General features: G+C 54.3%; 2 protein-coding genes across 4 annotated transcripts; both read left to right on the top strand.

Annotated features, from left to right (window-relative positions):
* The first annotated feature begins 259 nt into the window (after window positions 1-259).
* Window positions 260-5,560, top strand: SIRT7 (sirtuin 7). The gene is made up of 10 exons (XM_076353924.1): window positions 260-355; window positions 427-564; window positions 1,178-1,282; window positions 3,105-3,175; window positions 3,266-3,338; window positions 3,826-3,924; window positions 4,407-4,643; window positions 4,887-4,967; window positions 5,144-5,250; window positions 5,347-5,560. The coding sequence occupies exons 1-10, from the start codon at window positions 260-262 to the stop codon at window positions 5,558-5,560; spliced, it is 1,221 nt and encodes a 406-aa protein (XP_076210039.1).
* A 147-nt stretch (window positions 5,561-5,707) lies between these two features.
* PCYT2 (phosphate cytidylyltransferase 2, ethanolamine) lies at window positions 5,708-17,225 on the top strand. 3 transcript variants are annotated; one of them, XM_076353925.1, is made up of 13 exons: window positions 5,708-5,779; window positions 6,387-6,475; window positions 7,300-7,461; window positions 9,371-9,437; window positions 9,931-10,015; window positions 11,082-11,126; window positions 12,500-12,638; window positions 13,282-13,364; window positions 13,552-13,629; window positions 14,259-14,324; window positions 14,587-14,652; window positions 15,144-15,232; window positions 15,918-17,225. In XM_076353925.1, the coding sequence occupies exons 2-13, from the start codon at window positions 6,394-6,396 to the stop codon at window positions 16,006-16,008; spliced, it is 1,053 nt and encodes a 350-aa protein (XP_076210040.1). In that variant the 5' UTR covers window positions 5,708-5,779; window positions 6,387-6,393; the 3' UTR covers window positions 16,009-17,225. The 3 variants fall into 3 exon arrangements, with proteins under 3 accessions (XP_076210040.1, XP_076210041.1, XP_076210042.1); XM_076353926.1 differs by lacking the exon at window positions 13,552-13,629; XM_076353927.1 differs by lacking the exon at window positions 7,300-7,461 and having other exon boundaries at window positions 5,729-5,779.
* Window positions 17,226-19,843: the final 2,618 nt, after the last annotated feature.

Genomic DNA, 19,843 nt, shown 5'->3' with positions numbered 1-19,843 from the left:
CGGGCCGGGCGGGCGTTATTTATTGCTGTACATAGTGTCCGTCCGCGGCCGCGGCCGCCGCTGTTTTGTACGTGACAATAAACCGCTTTCAAACAGCCGCCGCCTGGCGCTTCCTTGGGGCGCGGTCCGCCGCGGCGCGGGGGGCGCTGCCGCAGCCGGGGCGGCGGCGCCGGAAGTGGCGCTCGGCCGCTCTCGCCGGCTAGCGGAAGCGGCGCCGCGGCGGGGCGCCCGGCAGCGGAAGCGGGGCGCTTCCGGGGCGATGGCGGCCGGCGGCAGCCTGAGCCGCTCGGAGCGGAAGGCGGCGGCGCGCGCCGAGATCCTTCAGCAGGAGGAGCAGCGGGACCGGCGGAGACAGGTACGGTGCGGCCCGCCCCGGCCCGGCCCGCTGCCGCCGGGCCGCCGTGACCACCCGCGTGTACCGGGCAGGTGTCCCGCATCTGGAGGAAGCCGCCGGCGGAGCGGAGCCCCGAGGAGTGCCAGGTGCTGAGCGAGAGCGAGGACATCGTCAGGGAGCTGGAGCGGCGCCGCAAGCGGCGCGAGCGGCTGCGCCGGCGGCAGGAGGAGGTGGGCGGCCGGCGGAACGGCGGGCTCGGCCTCGGCCTGCGGGCTGGCAGCCCCGGCCGGGCGGCGCGGCGCCTCCCCGAAGCCGCTGCTCGGTTGTCGCGGGGAGCAGGCCGTGGGGAGAGGAGCCCTGCGCTCCGGGGGCGGGGGCTGAGGTCGCCAGGCTGGCTGCTGCGGGGGGAGCTCTGGAGCTGCGGCAGGCCGCGGTGGAAAACCGCCGTGCCGCGTTACCGGCAACGGCGCAGGCCCCCGAGGTTGCCGCCTCCCGTGTCTGCCCTCGGTTTGTCTCTGCATCGGTCTTTACTTTCAGCGGCTGCCAGGTTTGTGTGTTTTCCAAACGCACGCGGCTTTCTGCGTGTGCGCTGTGTGGGCACGTCCCTTGGGAGGACGGATCTGCACGTGCTGCTATCCAGGCGGCTTTTCCCTTGATCTTCCATGGATAACATGGACAACACCTGCATTCTTTTACTTAGAAACCACTCCTGATAATATTTGCATCACTCTTTCTGGCTCGGCTGGGCCCGTATTAAACCTTCCAGGGAGCTCCCTGTTCCTTCGGGTTCGGCGATGCGCTGTATCTCAGAAACACATGGCCTTGCTCAGTCGTATTTTCTAGGTATGTGACGAACCGGAGGAGTTAAAGAGAAAGGCTACCGAGCTGGCTGCTGCTGTCCGGAATGCCAAGCACCTTGTCATCTATACAGGAGCCGGGATCAGTACGGTAGGATTCTTTGGGGGTGAGTGGCTGGAGCTTTGGGAGCTCCTTCAGGAGTGTTGCAATGTTGTTTGGACTTTTTTTTGTGGTCTCCAAATGACTACGTGATGCGTGTTGCGAGTCTGGGATGCTGCGTTAACACCGCTGCGCTGCAAACCGTGACCGAGACATTTGCTAGTTCGCGTCTTGGGCTTGTGCCTGCTGCCCAGGAGATTCCGAGGCTGCATCACCTCTGTGACCGTGAGAAGAATGTGCCTCTTAAACGAGGAGATCGCTAGTCTTACTTCATTCAAGCCTCTTCAACTGCTTCTGGTGTAAAACCTAAAAACAAGTTAGCTAATTAACGTTGCCTGCGTTAATGGACAAGTAGGAATAACTGGTGGTTATCAGAAGTCATAAATGACAGTTTATGAAATGGTTGGTTTCAGTCACCTCTGTTGGGAGAGTGAAAGTCTGGTTCTGCCTCTTCTAATGTGACATATGTCACCTTTGTGTGAACTCTGAGATGGGAACCTTATTTTTCTTTCCCTTTTCTACAGTCTCTGTTGAAATGGAGCATGATTCTGGGCAGGGCGTATGAGTGCTAATGTCACAAGTATTTTTGCTAAAGAATGCTGAGTGCAAGGTACCGGAAATCAGAGTCTAGTGAAAATAAGGAAAGGTTCAAGAACTGAGTTCTGTGTAGGGAAACGGGAAGTACCAAGGGGGAAAAAGGGTTCTGGAGGGATTCCATAATGGTAAAATTGGAGAAAATAAATACTGGAGGTGAAAATGAGAGCTGTAAGGTGGGAGAAAGGATGCTAGAGAGAGAGAGAAAACATATGAAAAGAAGGTTTTCCTGCGATTAGGGAACCACTGTGCTAGAATCATAGAACCATAGAATGGTTTGGGTTGGAAGGGACCTTAAAGATCATCTAGTTCCAACCCCCCTGCAATGACACCTTCCACTAGACCAGGTTGCTCAAAGCCCCGTCCAACCTGGCCGTGAACACTTCCAGGGATGGGGCGTCCACAACTTCTCTGGGCAACCTGTTGCAGTGCCTCACCGCCCTCTCAGTGAAGAATTTCTTCCTTATATCTAATCTACATCTACCCTCTTTCAGTTTAAAGCCATTACCCCTGTCCTATCACTACATGCCCCTGCAAAAAGTCCCTCTCCAGTTTTTTTGTAGGCCCCTTCAGGTACTGGAAGGCTGCTATAAGGTTTCCCCAGAGCCTTCTCTTTTCCAGGCTGAACAACCCCAACTCTCAGCCTTTCCTCATAGGAGAGGTGCTCCATCCCTCTGATCACCTTTGTGGCCCTCCTCTGGACCTGCTCCAACAAGTCCATGTCCTTCTTGTGCTGGGGACCCCAGAGCTGGACGCAGTGCTCCAGGTGGGGTCTCACCAGAGCAGAGGGGCAGAATCCCCTCCCTCGACCTGCTGGCCACGCTGCTTTGGATGCAGCCCAGGATACAGTTGGCCTTCTGGGCTGCGAGCGCACATTGCCAGGTCGTGTTGAGCTTCTCATCAACCAGCACCCTCAAGTCCTTCTCCTCAGGGCTGCTCTCAATCCATTCTCTGCCCAGCCTGTATTTGTGCTTGGGATTGCCCCGACCCAGGTGCAGGACCTTGCACTTGGCCTTGTTGAACCTCATGAGGTTCGCACGGACCCACCTCTCAAGCCTGTCAAGGTCCCTCTGGATGGCAAGAAAACTTGGAGCGAATGAAAAAGCATCCGTGAATGAGGTGTATCCGGTTGTCCCGGGTGAGACCGGGTTGATGTGTTTGTGGACAAGAGGTATGAACCTTCCCGTCAGGCCTCGTTTTTTCTCTCCCAAAAACACAGGCAGCTTCAATCCCAGACTACAGGGGCCCTAACGGCATATGGACATTGCTGCAGAAGGGCCGGAGCATCAGGTAAGGAGAGATTCTGAGCTGTGTAGCAGAAAGCTGATACTGAAAGAGAGATTAATGGCAATTCCAACTTTTTTCCTTGCTTCTTGTCAGGGCTACAGATCTGAGTGAGGCAGAGCCCACGCTCACCCACATGAGCATTGCCTGCCTACACAAGCACAACCTGGTAAGATGCTTTTTCTGCACCTCACTTGTGTTCCTCTTGTCTAAGTATGATAAATAAAACCCAACAGTGGAAAAAAGCTATTAATGAGATTGCCTAACTACTGTTTTTCCTCGGGTGGCTACACATCCATGTAGGAAAAAGCATCTGTGCTCACGTACAGCTGAGTCTTCATTAGGCTAGCTCCGGACTGTAGCTCTGGCAGTTTTTCCCCTGGTGCCTCTTCTTTAACACCTTGTATTTCCCTCCTGGTGAGGCTGGTCTGGGGACCTGGCCACAAAGTCAGCCAGACCTAGTAGAGCTCTGTTTAGCAGGAGTAGTCTTTTCATTTAGCTTTCGTAACGGTCCATTCTCCACGCTCTTCTTCTGTTAGTTCTGCTCTGACGTGTGGGGCCGTTTGGTGCATGTTGAGACACAGGCGTCACCTGCCTTTGAGTAATACTTTGAGTCTTCTGCATGTGTGCTAGCTCAGTGTTCTATTCTCTTCAAGGTGCAGCATGTGGTGTCTCAAAACTGTGATGGGCTGCACCTGCGGAGTGGGTTACCCCGAACGGCAATATCTGAGCTTCATGGAAACATGTACATAGAGGTGAGTGGCCAGAACAGGATAAAGTTACTGTCTGCTGGCCTCACAAGAAGATAATGTAAGCTATTTATCTCTCACTAGCTCAAGAAGAGTTAGTACAAGGGCTAGCCTCTGCTTAGTTCGTATCTTCAGGCCATCGGGTTTGGGGTGAGCTAGTCAGCAGGCGCCAAAACAAAGTGTTCTGTACAACTCAGTAGTTTTTTCTCTGTACTTGCTAGAGCCTTCTGCTTCTGACTATTCTTCCTCAGACCTTCTCTGATAATCCCTCCTATCGCGTAGCCAACAGGCTCCCTGTAATTCCACTTGCTAGTTGAGGCTTTCCGAACTTTTCCAAGTTAGCATCTGATCCCTGATGATCCCTTCTACTGCTTCCAATTTATTGTCCCCGAAAAGTGCTTTTCTTCTGAGAGAAGTGCTTGGCTCCTGGCGCTTCACGGGCTAGATGCTAATGATGTAACAGGTTTTTTGCTTTCGTCCTGCACCAGGTCTGCACTTCCTGTACACCCAACAGAGAGTACGTGCGAGTATTTGATGTGACAGAGCGCACAGCCCTGCACAGGCATCACACTGGCAGGACGTGCCACAAGTGTGGGGCACAGTTGAGAGATACAATCGTCCACTTTGGGGAGAAGGGGACGTTGAGACAGCCCCTGAACTGGGAAGCAGCAACAGAAGCTGCAAGCAAAGCAGATGTGATTCTTTGTCTGGGTTCCAGCTTAAAGGTAACTTTAGAGACTCGGTGAAGATTGTTAGCAGCATTCCCTCTTGGTGATACACCTTGGTGCTGAGCAGTCTCCTCCCAAACAGACAACTGTAAACTCTGGTGTCAGGATTCGCCCACCATCTGTGATAGTCTCTCTTCCTCCCTCTTTCCCCTCCTGGTAATACATTCCTTTTCCTCTCGCTGATACGGTTCACAATTACGCGTGCCTTTGGCTGTACTGATAATCTCTATTTTGTGGCAGGTTTTGAAAAAATACCCACGTCTTTGGTGCATGAGCAAGCCACCCACTCGTCGTCCAAAGCTATATATCGTGAACCTGCAGGTGAGAGCCTTTTGCACTGGGTTTGAAGGGTTTGGGCCAAGTGGACGCTAGTGTGCGGTGAGCCTGTCTGCCCGGGCGCGTGCAGGGCCCCGAGCGCGGGCCGGATCCTGGGCAGGGAGCCCCACCTGCCCCGTGGGGAGATGCCTGCAGCCGCGGGTCTGGTGTCGCTCCTGCAGTGGACCCCGAAGGACGACCTGGCTGCCCTGAAGCTGCACGGCCGCTGCGACGACGTCATGCGGCTGCTGATGGCGGAGCTGGGGCTGGAGATCCCGCGCTACGACCGGTGAGCGGCCCAGGGCCCTGCCTGGCAGCTGCGCCCCGGGGGCCGGCCGGCCCGGGGCCGCCTGGCAGCCCTCCCACGCTCACCCTGTCTCCGCAGGGCGCGGGACCCCATCTTCGCACTGGCCGAGCCGCTGCGCCCCGGGGAGGAAGGCACGCACTCGCGGAAGCCGGTGGCCCCGCCGCCGGGCGCCGAGCCGCCGCCGGGCGCCGAGCCGCCTCGGGAGGAGCCGGAGCCGCCGCCGCCCGCCCGCCCCGGCGGCTGGCTGGGCCGCGGCTGCGCCAAGGGCGCCCGGCGGAGGAAGAGCAACTGAGGGCGGGCGGGGACCGGCGGGGACGCGCCCCAAGATGGCGGCGGGGGCGGGCGCGGGGCGGGGCGGGCGGCGGCCCCGCTCGCTCGGTCGCGGGCGGGCGGGCGGCGCCGCCGGTGACAGCGCGGCCATGCTGCGCAACGGGGCGGCGGCGGGCGGCGGCGGCCCCGCGGCGGGGGGCGCGGCGGCGCACCGGCCCGTGCGCGTCTGGTGCGACGGATGGTGAGTGGGGCGGGCGGCGGGGCCGGGCCGGGCCGGGCGGGCTGTCGCGTCACCAGGAGAAATAAACGGTGTTGGCTGCGCTGGTGCCTCCGGCTCCTCTGTGACCGCGGCGCGGCTGGGCCCCGGGGCTGGTTCCCGCGGGAGAGCGAGCGGGTCCGTTCCCCCCCCCCCGCCCCCGAGCTGTCGCGTAGCCCCGGTGAGTGCGGCAGCGGGACGTGACCGCTCCGGAGCCGGGAGCGCCCTCGGGCTTCGCTGCCGCACGGGCCTCGGCGAAGCCGCCGGGCCGGGCCGGGCCATCTTATCTTGCCCGGGCTGCCGGCGGGGTCGTCCCGAGCTCCCGGGGCTGCCCCGGAGTCGGGGGGGCGACCCGGCCTCGCCTGGGGCAGGTTTATTGCAGCGTGACGGAGCGCTGCCGCCTTCCCCCGATGAACTAGCGGTAAACGCGTCAGTCGCTGTATAGTAACAGATAGCAGAGAGACTTTAAACCTTCGAGCCCGTGGGGAAGGTCTCCCACTGAGGCTGCAAAGGGGGAAGGTCACCTCCTGCAACTTCCCAGCAAAGTGCACCCTTCTGTCCCCAGACTGAACCGGGGCCGTTGTCTTTCCAGCTATGACATGGTGCACTATGGCCACTCGAACCAGCTACGCCAGGCTCGGGCCATGGGAGATTATCTGATTGTTGGAGTCCACACAGATGGTAAGAGGTTTTCTCAGCTTTTCACCTCTTCCTGCCTCTAGAATCGCCCAGCAACGTTAGCCCCGAGAGAACGGAGATATCCTGATACAAAGCAGGCTTCTTCCTGCATCTGCTCAAGGAGCAGCAGCCTCCAAAAGAGAAGTACCCTTACTTACCCTCCAAAAGAAGAACCCTTACTTCCCTGGGTAAGGGAGTGGAGTCACCCCTTTCACGCTTTCCGGAGTGAGGGTTAGGTAGTTCAGAGCTCGCAGGCTTCGTTTGAGGGGTGATCTGTATTCTGTGCTGTAACAACAATTGAACCAGTTGAAAATCAGTCTGGTTTTGCTGGTGGAAACTGCAGAACTGATATTCCAAAACAAATTGCTGTGTGGAGAAAACTCGTTTCAAGCCCATCTGAAAGTTAAATGCTAGGAACTAGTTCTTGCCTGTGAAGATGGATTTTAAATTGGTTTATGGATGCATATTTTCTAGCATGAACCGAGCGTAGCATGAAGCTATTGTTTAAAAGGGGAGTTTCCCCTCGGGGGCTGCCGGGAGGCCCAGGTAGTCTCCCCAGTAGGAAGTACTTGGGTACAGGGAGGCACTGACACCTTTTGCCTTCTGAGTGAGTTCCAGGGCCCTTGTTACGCACTTAGGAAATGCAACTGAATTAAAATATTTTCTGATCTAGTTGGGGCTTCCTTCTCTACCACAGATCAATTCCAAGCAGAGTTTAGGCCCGCAGTGAAGTTCATCTACCCACGAAATGAGTGAGGCTCCTGTAGGTGAGACTCTTCATAGCTGTAGTATGTGCTTCTAACTGGGTTTTTCTGTTTCTTGCCCAGAGGAGATTGCCAAGCACAAGGGCCCCCCTGTCTTTACACAGGAGGAGAGGTACAAAATGGTGCAAGCCATCAAGTGGGTGGATGAGATTGCTCCAGGAGCTCCCTATGTCACCACACTGGAAACCTTGGACAAATATAGCTGTGACTTCTGTGTGCACGGTGGTGAGTGGTATTCTGAGGCAATGGTTCTATTAACACAGGCCCTCCGGGGCTTGCGTGTTCTTGGTTTCCCTGCTGCAAACCGAGGAACATTCTGGCTAGCGCTGGCCATCAGAGGATACCTTGTGCACCGAGGTCTGCCTTACCAACACCTGCGCCGGGCAGTATGGCTACTCCTGTTCTGGTATTCTGGAGAAATACGTCTGTGCGCTAGGCACCCTAAGTGTCCAGATCCCTTGGTTTTAAGCATCCCTTTCACTTAGAAGGTGAAATGCGTTGTCTGACAATTATCTTGAGGTTGCCCTTAGCACCAGCAGAAATTTGTGCATGGGGGAAATAATAATTTACAAAAACTTAAATGTGAAAAACGCTGTTAAAAAGGTAAGTGTGCAGAAATACAATCATGTTTATATCTGCTTATCCTGGGATGAGATCAGATCTGAAAAGCTTCTCTCTCTTTATCCAGCTGATAAGCTGTTCAAGGGCTTAGCTGACCGTGTGGTCAGAGACCTAGTTCTTGCGATGAACGCTTTTCAGTTTATAGTCACTGAAGAGAACCAGTGTTCTGAGGAAACAGAGCTTGTGTACTCTGTCCCTCCCTGGGACTGCTGCTCCTGTTCATTCAGCCTCGGCCCCTCCTCCCTACTCCTCTGAAGGTATTTTGTTGGTTTAATCAGGAGTAGTCTTTGCACTCATTTCATGTATCCTTCCTCATCTGATCCCGGCCACCTGCTATCGATAAGCCAAGTATTTCACTGAATGTAAATAAATCATTAATCTTCTGTGAGATAGATACACTTTTTCACGTGGACAGGGTGATTATCAAATTCCTCATTGACTTAATTGCCCGTCCTGAATGTGTGTTTGGGTTATGTGACCCCTTTATTAGACTTGGTGAGGGATTATGGCAACAGAGAAGCGCTCATGGCCTTTGCTCCAGTTTCCCTGCATTTATCCCCTCTGCCAAATCATTCAGTACTTCTACCTGAATAATACCCTTGCACGCTGCGGTTTTGCCAGGCTGTGTTTATGCAAAAGATAAGTTTTGAAATAGCTGAGCTTAACTGGGAGGGTGACGGACAGCAGACCCGCTGTTTCTGCCTCTCTCCTGGCACGCAGAGCTGTGCTTGCAGTCTGTTCTCTTCCCCTGTCCCTGTGCCCTGAGGTGAGGGTGTGGGGTTTGAGAAGAACTCCTCAGCTTCCCTGAGCCGGCCACCCGACTGTGAGGGAGAGCACTCGTGAGCTGCCAGCCGCCTGCGCTGTGAACTGGCTGTTTTGCCAAACGAAAGCCAGCTTAGCTTTTCACCTGTGAAGATTTTATACTACCGCTAAAAGTAGGTGAGAGGTGTTTTTGTAGAGTGAGTTGGGAACCATGTCAAAGATGAACCGGAATTAACCCTGTAGAAGGGTAGCTTGGTGTCACTGTAGAAGTGCCATCACTGAGGGGAAGAGCTGGCTGTTGGAGGACTGTTTAATTGACTGGAAAAGCTGTAACATGAAGCAGCGGCTAAAACCAGTCCTAGAGAACTTAAGGTTAAGGTGCTTTTTAATACTGAGACTGATGGTAGCTGTTTATTGTCATTCAGACAATAATTCAGTCATGCTTGCTGCTGGATTCACTGCAAGGGCAGCCAGCTCAGATTTTCTGGACTATCTAAAAAACAGCGGACCAGACGGTTATGGTGTTTAGCATCCCGGAATATGCTTGTCTCCACAGATAGGGTAGTCTTGCAAACCCCTGATTATTTCCATGGGATGCAGGATGTATTCCATGTGTACGCACAGAGATTTGGATTGCAGGAGTTCAGGCCTGGCTTATGTGCTGGACCTGTTCAGCTACTACTGTCATTCTAGAACCGCTTTTGTGCAGGAAGGCTTGGGGCGCAGTTCTGAGGCTTTTCTCTCTCTGCAGATGACATCACCTTAACGATAGATGGCAAGGATACCTATGAAGAAGTGAAGACAGCAGGGCGATACAGGTAACCCGTCGCTTCTTACCTTCTTATCCTGTTCTGGGCAGAGTTTCTGGGAGTTCGTGTCCTGAAGGGAGGTCAGATGAAACACAGCTACCTTCAGGTCACACTTTAGTTTTGCTGTAACGTGTGTCAGAGCTTCAGTTGCTCCCACCGTTTTGGCTGCCGGGAGGCGTCGCGGACTAGCAACTGATGTGTGGGGCCTCCCTGTTCCTGGCAGATATTAGTTCTGGTCTTGAAGCCTCACTGGGTGTTGGCTCTGTTGCGAAGTCTGTGCAGGGTAAGTTTTCCTCATATGAGCAGTTGCTGTGGCGTGAAGAAGATGCTCAGCAAATGGACCCTAACTTTATATCAAGAGTAGGTAGAAGGAAGGCTTTCTCAGGACGGTCCCTGGTTTGGATTTATCAGGTGTCACAGGTGTTCCTGTGGCAATGGTGGGAAGAGAAAGAGGCATATGCTCCCGTGGCTTCTGCTTTATCCTTTGCTTGTCTCCCTGCAGGGAATGCAAACGCACCCAAGGTGTGTCCACTACCGACCTCGTTGGCCGCATGCTGCTCATGACTAAGGCTCACCACAGCAACATAGTGAGTCAGAGGGCTTTGGGTGGGAGTTTGGAGTCCGGGGCATATGCCAGCTCTTCCCTTTTACTGTCCCAAATGGCAGTGGAGTTCCTGGGTCTGGCTCCTAGGTGCACGGAGAACTGGCAAGCTGATTACGGGCAGCGGCAGCAAAACACCCTGCTTATGTTTGCTTAAGCCCGTCTGGGATCACAGTGTGATCTCAGCCCATGCTGCTTTGGAAAGATGTGGGGGGATAAAAGCTTCGATCCCTCGTGATTGGTGTGGGCTTTGGGAACATTATGGGAACTACAGGCTAGGCTATGGCTTCTCCGAGGGTGAAACTACATAGTGCAGCCACATTGGTCTATCAGCCCAGTGCTGCCAGAATTGGAAAGCCCTCTTCCTTCCCACTGATCTGCGTGCTTCTACCTTCTGCTGTCTCTTATCAGACCTTTCTTGAGTCTCCTCAGCTCACTACCTGGTAGATAGCTAACCTAACCAAAGGAAGATAAAGGAAGTAGTTTTATGTTGGTTAATGAGTTGAATTGACTTGGTAAACAAGCAATCCAGTGAACGGAATCACCTAGATAACAGCAGGGACAAGACAAGGGACCCACAAGAGAATTCAGGGGTAGAGGGAGATCTTTCAGTGCACTGAGCTGTTAGATTGGCTTAGCCGTAATACATAAGTTCACACCAAGATCTGGCACCGTGCTACTAGCTGTCTGCAGAGATCTGAGCCTGTCTCTAGTGGAGTGTCTTTGGAAGAAGGAGGGACGCTGTCCTGTTAGGGGCTTGCGTAGTTGAGGGAGGACGTAGGTATGCAACGCTATCAGGTCTGCAGGTTGGGCAAGATCCACTGTCACTGTGTGGTGCCAGGCTGGGATCAGATAAGGACGCGTTTCATCTGACTTATGCTGGGACATGACTCTGGTTTAGATATTAACCAGTTTGTCAGCATTCAGTGCCAGGGATCAGTGGTGTGCAGTCTGAGCCTGGACTTCCCAGCACTTCTGCCACACACAAGCATGTTCTTGGTTGGATGAGCTATGTGAGTGCTTAAACATTTTGACTCTTTATCTCCCTTCAGGATGAGGACCTAGACTATCGGAAGCACACTGACAACTTTGGGAAGGTAATGTGAGTTCTGGTTGTGGACGTCTGGTTGTTGTCCTGTCTAAGAAGGATTCCAAATGTGCTTTCTGGCCTGTGTTGCAGGCTTGTTTTTTTCCCCCACGTTTAGTAGTAACCTCAGTAAATGTCTGCTGCCCCCGCAAAGTAGCCACTGTAGTCAGTGAAATAAGCAGGTGTGGCCGCACAGGGCCAGCGAGTGAACTGTCCTTCAGCAGTGCCGTAGAGCTGCTGCGCCCATCGAGCCTTTGCTATTTTTCTGGCTTGCTTGTAAATTCTTTATTGCCGCTTCCTTTGGGACCCAAGTGCCGGCAGTTCCAGCCTAGGGACAGCCTCTGTGGATGCTCCTTTTAGTGCTCATGTTTTTAAAGGTGTTGGCGTTAGCTCTGGGAAGCGTTTATGTAGCAGGCACGTAGTTAGCGTGCTGTACTGCGGAATTCAAGCAGCAGAGCGGTCCTCCTGGGGTTCTCTGCCGTCGTGTCCAGCTCACATCTTGGGCTACCTCTAAAGAGCTGTCAGCCCCTTTTTTTTTTTCCTGGGTGTTGGATTGTCCCTGACTAACGAGCACCTGGACCTACAGCTTGAGTAAGTCTTTTTTACTCACAGGGGGTTTGCTGACCAGGCTGAATCATCCTCTTTGTTCTCCACCGTGTTGGGTTTTTTGAGCAGGCTTTACGGGGCCTGTTGCTCCAGCATGGCTGTTACCTGGTGCTTGGATCTGAGGAGAATATCTGGGCACCAGGTACCCTGCATGAGCCCTGTCAGCTGCCCCCCTTCTGCCTGCTGCCGTTTGTATGGCTTGCCCGCATCTCGGTTGAGTTGTCATTGTTCTTTCAAGTCTTGTAGAGCAGCTAGCTTTAGGGGAGCCAAGCAGGGCCGGAGCGGGTGACTCGGTGGCTGTTTCCAAAACTGCCACATGGCGGGGATAAAGCTCCGTCTTCGGTTTCACCGGCGCTGGGCTCTGGCCCTTGCTGGAGCTCTGGGTTGATCCCTTCCCGGCTTGGCATGCCATCGGCTAGGTGAATGGGTAGGCTGCCTTAAGGCTTGAGAAGAGCGTAGGTAGGTTGCGTGTTGTCTCCCTTAGTAAGCCTTGCCTCTCCTGGAAATCCGAGACCGCCCTGTTGCCTTCCTCCTTCCTGAGCTTTCTTCTCGGCATCTCCTTAGCTGGCTGTTGAGGGGATGATTTAGACTGTGTTTGACAGAGCAAAAAGGGCTTTTGTGAGATTGCACAAATATTCGGTGCCAGGAATGTGAAAAGTCCAAGCTGCTCAGAGTTGTGACACTTGCTAGCAAATTGTCTGCAGCCGCATTCTGTGTGTTGTCCAAACCCCTTCCTGGAGCCTGAAAAGGAAACGTGCGTGGTGTGTGTTTTCCCAGGGGCCAAAAGGTCACAGCCCCTGGACTGGCGTCTCGCAGTTCCTACAGACATCTCAGAAGATCATCCAGTTTGCATCAGGGAAGGAACCGCAGCCAGGAGACACTATCATCTACGTGGCTGGAGCCTTCGACCTATTCCGTATCCTTGACTCTGTTTTGTCAAGAAAGTAGCGTTGGTCTTTTTGTTTGATGTTTTCATGTTTTGAGGCACCAGACTAGGATATTTACCCCTTCTTTTTTTTTTTTTTTTCCTTTTCTGTAGGTGTGCACGTGAGGGGAGGAGGCAGGAGTTCTTACTGGCAGTTTCTTAGTCACAGGACACTGAGAAAGGAGCTACAGCTCCTCTCTAGAGAGATTTGTGGCTGTTGGAGGATTTCAGGAAGGCGGTCGGATACTCTCCGCACTGTAGTGATCACGCTCTAGTCCCTCTTGAGGACTGGCTGTCATAGACCAAGTGACTGCACAGGGCATCTGGAGCAGACACTTCATCCCTGGGACAGTCTTTGAGGCGTTGTGCCAGAACACCCGAAACAGGTAGAAATTCTGGACAGAGGCAAAGTTGAGTCCATGTAAGGTGGAGCTGAAAAGATGTCTGGCTTTTGCCCAGAACCTGTGGAGCCTGAGGAGGAAGGAGGCAACTGTTCTTAGGACATAGGCGACATGTAATGCAAAAATAAAATCCTTGGGATTCCTGTCTCCCGCTGTGGTTTTTCAATGCATCCGTTTCTGTCTGTCTTTCCCTATTTTCCATGTTAGCTTCAATTCCTTAAGCAGGTCTACAGATATTGGGCATGTGGATTTCCTGGAGAAGGTTCACCAGCTGGCAGAGAAACCCTACATCATTGCTGGGCTGCACTTTGATCAGGTCCGTATATAACGTTGTCCAAAGACAGAGCAGCTTGGCACCTGTTCTTTCTGAAACAAGCAGGCTGTGCTCTGGAAGACAGGAAAGGGATGTATTGGCCAATACAGGATTTTCATGTTGGGAGAAAGTGAGAGGAAAAGGGGGTTGCTTTGGCTCTCTTCTAATTGTGCCTGGTGCTTTGCCTTAGGAAGTAAATCGCTACAAAGGGAAGAACTATCCCATCATGAACATCCATGAGAGAACACTCAGTGTCTTGGCCTGTAGGGTAAGTGCCTGTAGCTTAGGTGCCTCTGCGCTGTTCCAGAAATTGCCTGGAGCTGGGTGGTGTTCACCTGTAGCCAACAATCTTGCATGAGTTCTTTGGTGTGCGCTGAGAAGGCAAAGACAAGACTGATCACTTTAGGCTGCCAGAGGTGCTTGTGTGCTCTCGGGAGGAACCACTAGGCTCCTCTCTCGTCCTGGCTAACCTGAGCTGTTGAACCCATCCGCCTCTGTTCCACCGGCAGTGAAAAGGCAGGATGCCTTGCAGAGTGCTGCTCTGCTCTACAGCTGGGTTCTTGTAGAAAACTCTCCGCTCCCTGTAGCAGGGGAGAAGATTCCTGGGAAAGAAATGTGGGGAGGCCCAGAAACGTGTGCTCTGAGCAATTAACTGTTGGATTTGCTATATAGACACTACCAGAAAGCATATTCTTTAGTGGAACAAAAAGATGCTGTGTGACAAGCAGTGACTGCTAAAACCACTTTCTTGTTCCCTTATTTGAGTTCCTAACTCTATAACCAGATGACCTGCTCAAGTCTGTTTAGGAAGCAGGCTGGCCTCTGGTTTGGTTCTTTTTTCTTTTCTTTTTATTTTTTCTCCTCAAATCTGGACTCTTTACCTGGTTTCTTTTCTAGTATGTCTCGGAAGTGGTGATTGGAGCCCCCTACGCTGTCACTGCTGATCTGCTGGATCACTTCAGGGTGAGAGTCTTTGCGTATAGATGTGCATGAAGATGTTGGTGTGTGATGTGCTTAGGGAGCTGAAGTGGTGCAGGAAAACACAGGGGTGTAGAAGAGAGGTGGTCCCACTCGGCAGGATTACAGGGAGCTCCAGATGCACTGCCAAGCCTGGTGCAGGAGGGGTGGCTTTGCTGATCTCCAGGCTATGCTGCAGCGAGTGCAGTGGCAGGGAAAGTCCCTGTCATCTTTTGGATCTCGGCAGCGACTTTGTGTCCTTCTCCAGGTAACACTTGTGTGTCATGGGATGACCGAGGTGGTGCCAGACAAGGATGGTTCTGATCCGTACGAGGTGAGCTACTAGCTGCTCTTGTCCGTGCTTCTTTGTCAGCATTTGATAAATACAGCAGGGCTTTGTTCGTGTTCCTGAGCTGAGAATTTGTATCGCAGAGGATGCTACCCAAGCAAGTCCTTGGCAGGTGATGCTGGTTTTCATCCACCCCTGAGGGTAGCTACTTGGAGCAGAGCCCGTAAATCATTCACAGCAGCTCCATTCTTTTAGTCACTGTTTTGTTTCGCCTGTTTCTGATGCCTTCGTGGCAGAATGAGAAATCCTGTAATCTTTGCTCTATGCCAGTCCCGGGCAGCCTTGCTCAGCTCCCATACACGTGAAGCTTTGCTTTCAGCAGTTTTTTATTCTGCCTCCTAGGAGACAGTTTTGTGTCGCACCTGGCTGGGTGCCCACAGGACCTGCCGCGACTTCTGCTCAGCTTTCACTGCTGAGCTGTAAACCCAGAGGTCCTGCCTGTTTTTCACAGCCGAGTCTGCTGTGTTTGTTCACAGGAACCGAAGAGACGCGGCATTTTCCAGCTGGTGGACAGTGGCAGCAATCTCACCACGGATTTAATTGTGCAAAGAATCATCAAGAACAGGTTGGCTTTCTTCATCTCCCAGTTCTGTCGCATACTGTTCCGTCCAGCTTGTCTGAGGGCTAATTAATGGGATCAAACAGGAAGAGAAGGGGTTATCGAAGGTGATAGTGAACTGGTCCTTCATCTTCCACAGCTTGGGCAGGCTGCTGAAATGTGGATGTACTGGACCGTACAGGAAAAGGAACAGCTAAGCTCTACTGTGTCAGAATGTGCTTCACAGCAGTTTTATTATTTTTCCTCCTCCTCTATTAATGATAACATTTCCTTGCTGTATTCTTGGGGATTTAGCATGTTGCTTCTTTCAGACCTTTGCTCTTTTAGGCCTGAGCCCTTCACCTTCAGTGGCCTTGGCTCAGGTCAGTGGTAAATTTGCTTTTGGTATTACGGCACTAAGTGGTCTGTCCCAGCACAGACCAAGCATGGAACAGCAGCATCTTCCGCAGGGGGAGAAATAAGTAGTGTTGGGCCAGCGTGGGAGCCTAGGACTTTGGAGTGATGGTAACAGTCGTGGGGAGCTGTGGGTGCTGGCTCTCGAAGAGGAGTCTGGGGGTTACTGGTGAGGTTTCTGAAGTACTCTCGGAACAAAGCAGCGTAGGAGAAGGCAGTGCTCCCCTGCTCCAGGTGCTTTTAGTCTACTAGAGATATGGATGGATGAGAATCTCATGGCATTTTGTGATTGATGCAGGCTGGAGTTTGAAGCTAGAAACCAGAAGAAGGAAGCAAAAGAGCTGGCTGTGTTGGAGGCCATGAAGAGACTGGAAGAGGAGAAGCACTAGGCCAGCAGAGAGACGATGCGTGGGTGTCCTGGTTTTGGCCGCAGAGCGCTGCAGCCTCACCTTCTTGAGGAGCAGACAGCTCTTCGAGAGGGGACCCCTGAACGGGGACACCGCTGCTGGCATGCAGGATGTGCTGTCCTACCCTCTTCTGTCCTAGCTCCTCCTGCACTAATTATGCAGACATAACAAGTCGGGATCCTGCTGCCTAGTTCTTCCGCCGTTAATCAGCCCCCGTCCCCTTTCCCAGGAGGAGATTTGACAAAAGAAAAAAAAAAACCCCAAAACTGTTTTAATTATAACTAATGTTTTAACATGTTGATGTGCTTTTACCTTCTGCCATTTCTGGCTTTTAGTAGGAGGGAAATGGAGCAGCTGCCCAGGCCCCCTCTGCCCCTCCAGGTTCGGCTGTCCTGACCGGAGTCTGCGTTCCAGAGCAGCCCTTCAGGCGGTGGTGGGGGCGGCTGAACAGACTGGCGAGAACGGCCTCCCCGGGGAAGGGATACGGCACCCGCAGTTCCTCCTGCAAGCTTTTGGTTAGGGACGCTGGGCCATCGGTGTGCCGGCTGCTGGAGGTGCCGACGGGCCCTGTGCTCTGGGGTTCGCCACGCTGCCTCTTCTCGGCTGCTGCCTCTGCACAAATACCAGACCCGAAGCTACTTTGGGTTTAGTTGGATAAAGCCTCTCTCCGCTGTGGCTGGTGCCAGCGAATCGTTTGCTGCTCCAGTAACAGGCAGTGGCGCGGCAGCTGCTGAGAGGGGCGGGTGGCTGGTGGCACAGGGACCATCGGTTCTGCGGTTTCCCTGGCAGGTTGAGGGATTTCTCCGCACGAGGCATAGGAACCCTGGGGGCTCTTTTGCCAAAGGCTCTTCCTGTCGCGAGGCAGCAGGACCCGGTGCTGCTCGGAGCCCTGCTTGCTGCTGCCGCCGGAGTCCACCTTGTGCCTGACGGGTTACCTAAGGGAGGGACCTTGTCAACTGAAATTTCACGGCTGTTTTCTGAGGGCTGACATGCAGCACGCGTGCCCCTGCGGGGAGCTGCAGGGCCTGAGGAGGTCGGGTGCTGGGCTGAGCCCCTTTCTGCCTTTTACATTCCAGGGTGCTGTGGTGGGTGTCCTGGGCCGCTCCCTGCACTGTGCTGGACCGTCCTTCCACGCCGGTTCTGTTGTCCTCTCTGTTGTAAACTTTTGTTGCTGATCATTAATAAAATGTTTAAGAGGAGTTGTGTGTTGGTCTCTTTGGGGCTTGAGCCCGGGTAGCAGAAAGGGGCCAGGCCCCTGGCTGGAGACTCTCTTCAACAGCGGCTTTTCCCAGGAGCTCCGGTGGGAGCCGGGGAGAGGCCACTGTGGCCCGAGAACGAGCTCATTGCCCTTGGGCAGCCCAGCCTGAGCTCTGGGGCACGTTGGGTTTGTTTTGATGCAGGGGTTAGGGGTCACTCTGGCTAGAAGCCATTTGTTCTCACTGTGGGAGGTTTTTGCTGAATTCACTAGAAAATCGAACTAGACTGTGTGAGGGGGTCTTTGCTTTGCTGTGTTCTGGGGTTTTATGCTTTCTGGACTCTAGAATTGCAGCAGAATTTGCACTGGGAAGGTGAGTGTCTCAGCAGTTCGGCGGGCGTAACCATGGTGGGTATGGAGGGAGGAGGTGACCTGAATTCTTCTGCTGATGGCTTGGTGTATTGCGACGCCAAAGCAGCGTCGGCAAGCAGCCACGGTGGGTCTGTCCTGCTGCCTGGAGGGGCTGCAGTGGGGACAGATCAGCTGTGGAGCTTGGGGTCTCACAGCTGCGTAGTTGTTAATCCCAGAGCCTGTGTTCGCATACTGACATTGAATGAATGAATAGAAGAGAATATTCATAGAATATATTCGTGCGTCATCTGTGACGAGAGCCAAGACGCCCATCTGTGTGGGAACGCTCCCTGCCGAGCCCCGGGCTGGAGGGGACTGGAGAACTCGGCGCCTCCTCTCCCGCTGTAGCTGGAGCCCCTCCGGGGCCCCGGGGCAGGAACGGCAGTCCCATCCCTGTGCCGCGTTGAGCACGGGTGTCTGCCCATCCTGCCCCCCCGTCCCTTGCAGCCCCAAGGCCACTGCTGAGACCCAGACGCTCCTGCCCGGGAGGGATGCGGGAGGGCAAGGAAGGGCCGGTCGGTCCTTGCTGCTCCCAGCCTCGGTCGCTGCGCTCCACGTTGTGCTCTGGGTTCTCCCTTCACTGGGGTGCCAGCGCTCACCCTGCTCTTCTCCAGCAGCGGGGCCGTGTTCTGCGAGGAACAGTTCTGCAGCCGGAGGAGAGGAAAGGGCGGCCCTGGAGGGTGCGGGAGTCATCCCAAACTTCTGCTGCCCTTTTTGGCAAGAAGGAAGATGCTTCCTCTCTAGGAAGGTAACGTCTGTCTTGCCTTGCCGGCTGGCGGCAGAACGGTGGCTGTGGTGAAAAGCCTGTTGCTGTGACCCCGGCCTGGCTGGTGACACTCCCCAGGGTCTGGGGAATGGACACCTCCCTCCCGGCGGGTCCAGGCAAACCTTCGCTGCTGCTGCTCGTCTGCTCCTGTGCAGAGGCTGCTCCGCTGCAGCTCTCCAGCCAGAACCAGGGCTCTTCCCTTCCTGATCGGAGGTAACGGCTGCTGCTGCTGTTGGGCAGGTCGGGGATTCGCCCCTGACTGAACCGGCCGTTCTGTGGGCTGCGCCAGCTGGCTCGCACCGCAGGCTGCGCCCTGGCTCCCTGTTCAGCTACACCCCAGTGGAAAACAGGGGTGAGATCCTCGCTGGCCGGCCGGGGGGTCTCGGCTGCCCTGAGGGTCTGTGAGATTGGGCTCAGCCCAGTCCTTGTCCGGGCCACGGTCGGGGTGTGGGAGCGGGTTGAGGAGCGGGGTGACTCCCAGCCCCGGCCTGGGGGAAGAGTGGCTCAGGCCAGCGCTTTGCCTGCTGTGGGGTGCAGGCGGAGCAGCCGTCGGGCACTGGGGACACACGTGCTGGGACCCCATCGTGCTGGGGCAGAGCTGGTGCTCCGCTCCAGCCTGCGTCGCAGCCCCCAGCTGCCCTGTGCGCCCTCCAGCTGAAACCCCGCTGCTTCGGTGCGCGTCAGCTCTGCCGCCTGGAGCTGGCAAAGTTGCTCCTTGCCCCTGAAACAGCCGCGACTCTGAGCTGTCGGCCCCTTCCCGGGCTCTGCCGGCTGCTGAGCGCGCAAATAACCCCTCTGCAGCGCGTGGCTCCCTCCTATGGAGACCGCAGAAGAATTTGTCATTAAAAACAAACAATTCAGCCACGGTGACACACCTACCCCGGGCTGAGCATTTGCATGTAAATGAGCTGCCTCTGGGACCCAAACAGGTATGGTGGTTGTTAAAAAAAAAAAAGACAAAAGTACTTTATTTCTGCTCTCGCCATGCGCGGGTGCTTGCCTGCTGGTATAACTTATTTGCGTGGAAACGTCAGCCTCGCTTGCTCAGCTGGAGCACGGTGGAGCTGCTGTTCCTTGGGGCCTCCGAGAGCTGTTTCAGAGTTTACTCTGAAAACTTTTGCATATGATGTTCTTTTCTCCAAGTGCCTCTGGGCCCTTCTTCTAAGCTGCTGTTTACTGACAATGAGCACGGAGTTAAAATAGGGGGGAAAGAAATGGCATGAATTTCAAGTTTGTGACTTTCTTTGTTTTCTGTGGTTTGTTTTTTTGTTCCCGCCTCCCCCCCAAGCACAGAAGATCAAGACTCTGGTTCCTGCACCCATCCTGAGGATACCCCCCCCCCCCTTGCGATGCAGATTGCAGTGAGTGCCTGAAATTTCTCTAACGGGAACTAATTTGCTGAAACACTTATAGCAGATGCCTTAATTAAATCTTGTAAGAGCAGC

This window comes from Aptenodytes patagonicus, chromosome 16 (genome assembly GCF_965638725.1).
Source record: "Aptenodytes patagonicus chromosome 16, bAptPat1.pri.cur, whole genome shotgun sequence".
Taxonomy (NCBI): domain Eukaryota; kingdom Metazoa; phylum Chordata; class Aves; order Sphenisciformes; family Spheniscidae; genus Aptenodytes; species Aptenodytes patagonicus.
Note: the sequence above shows the minus strand (reverse complement) of the source record. Positions and strands in the feature narration are given on the sequence as shown.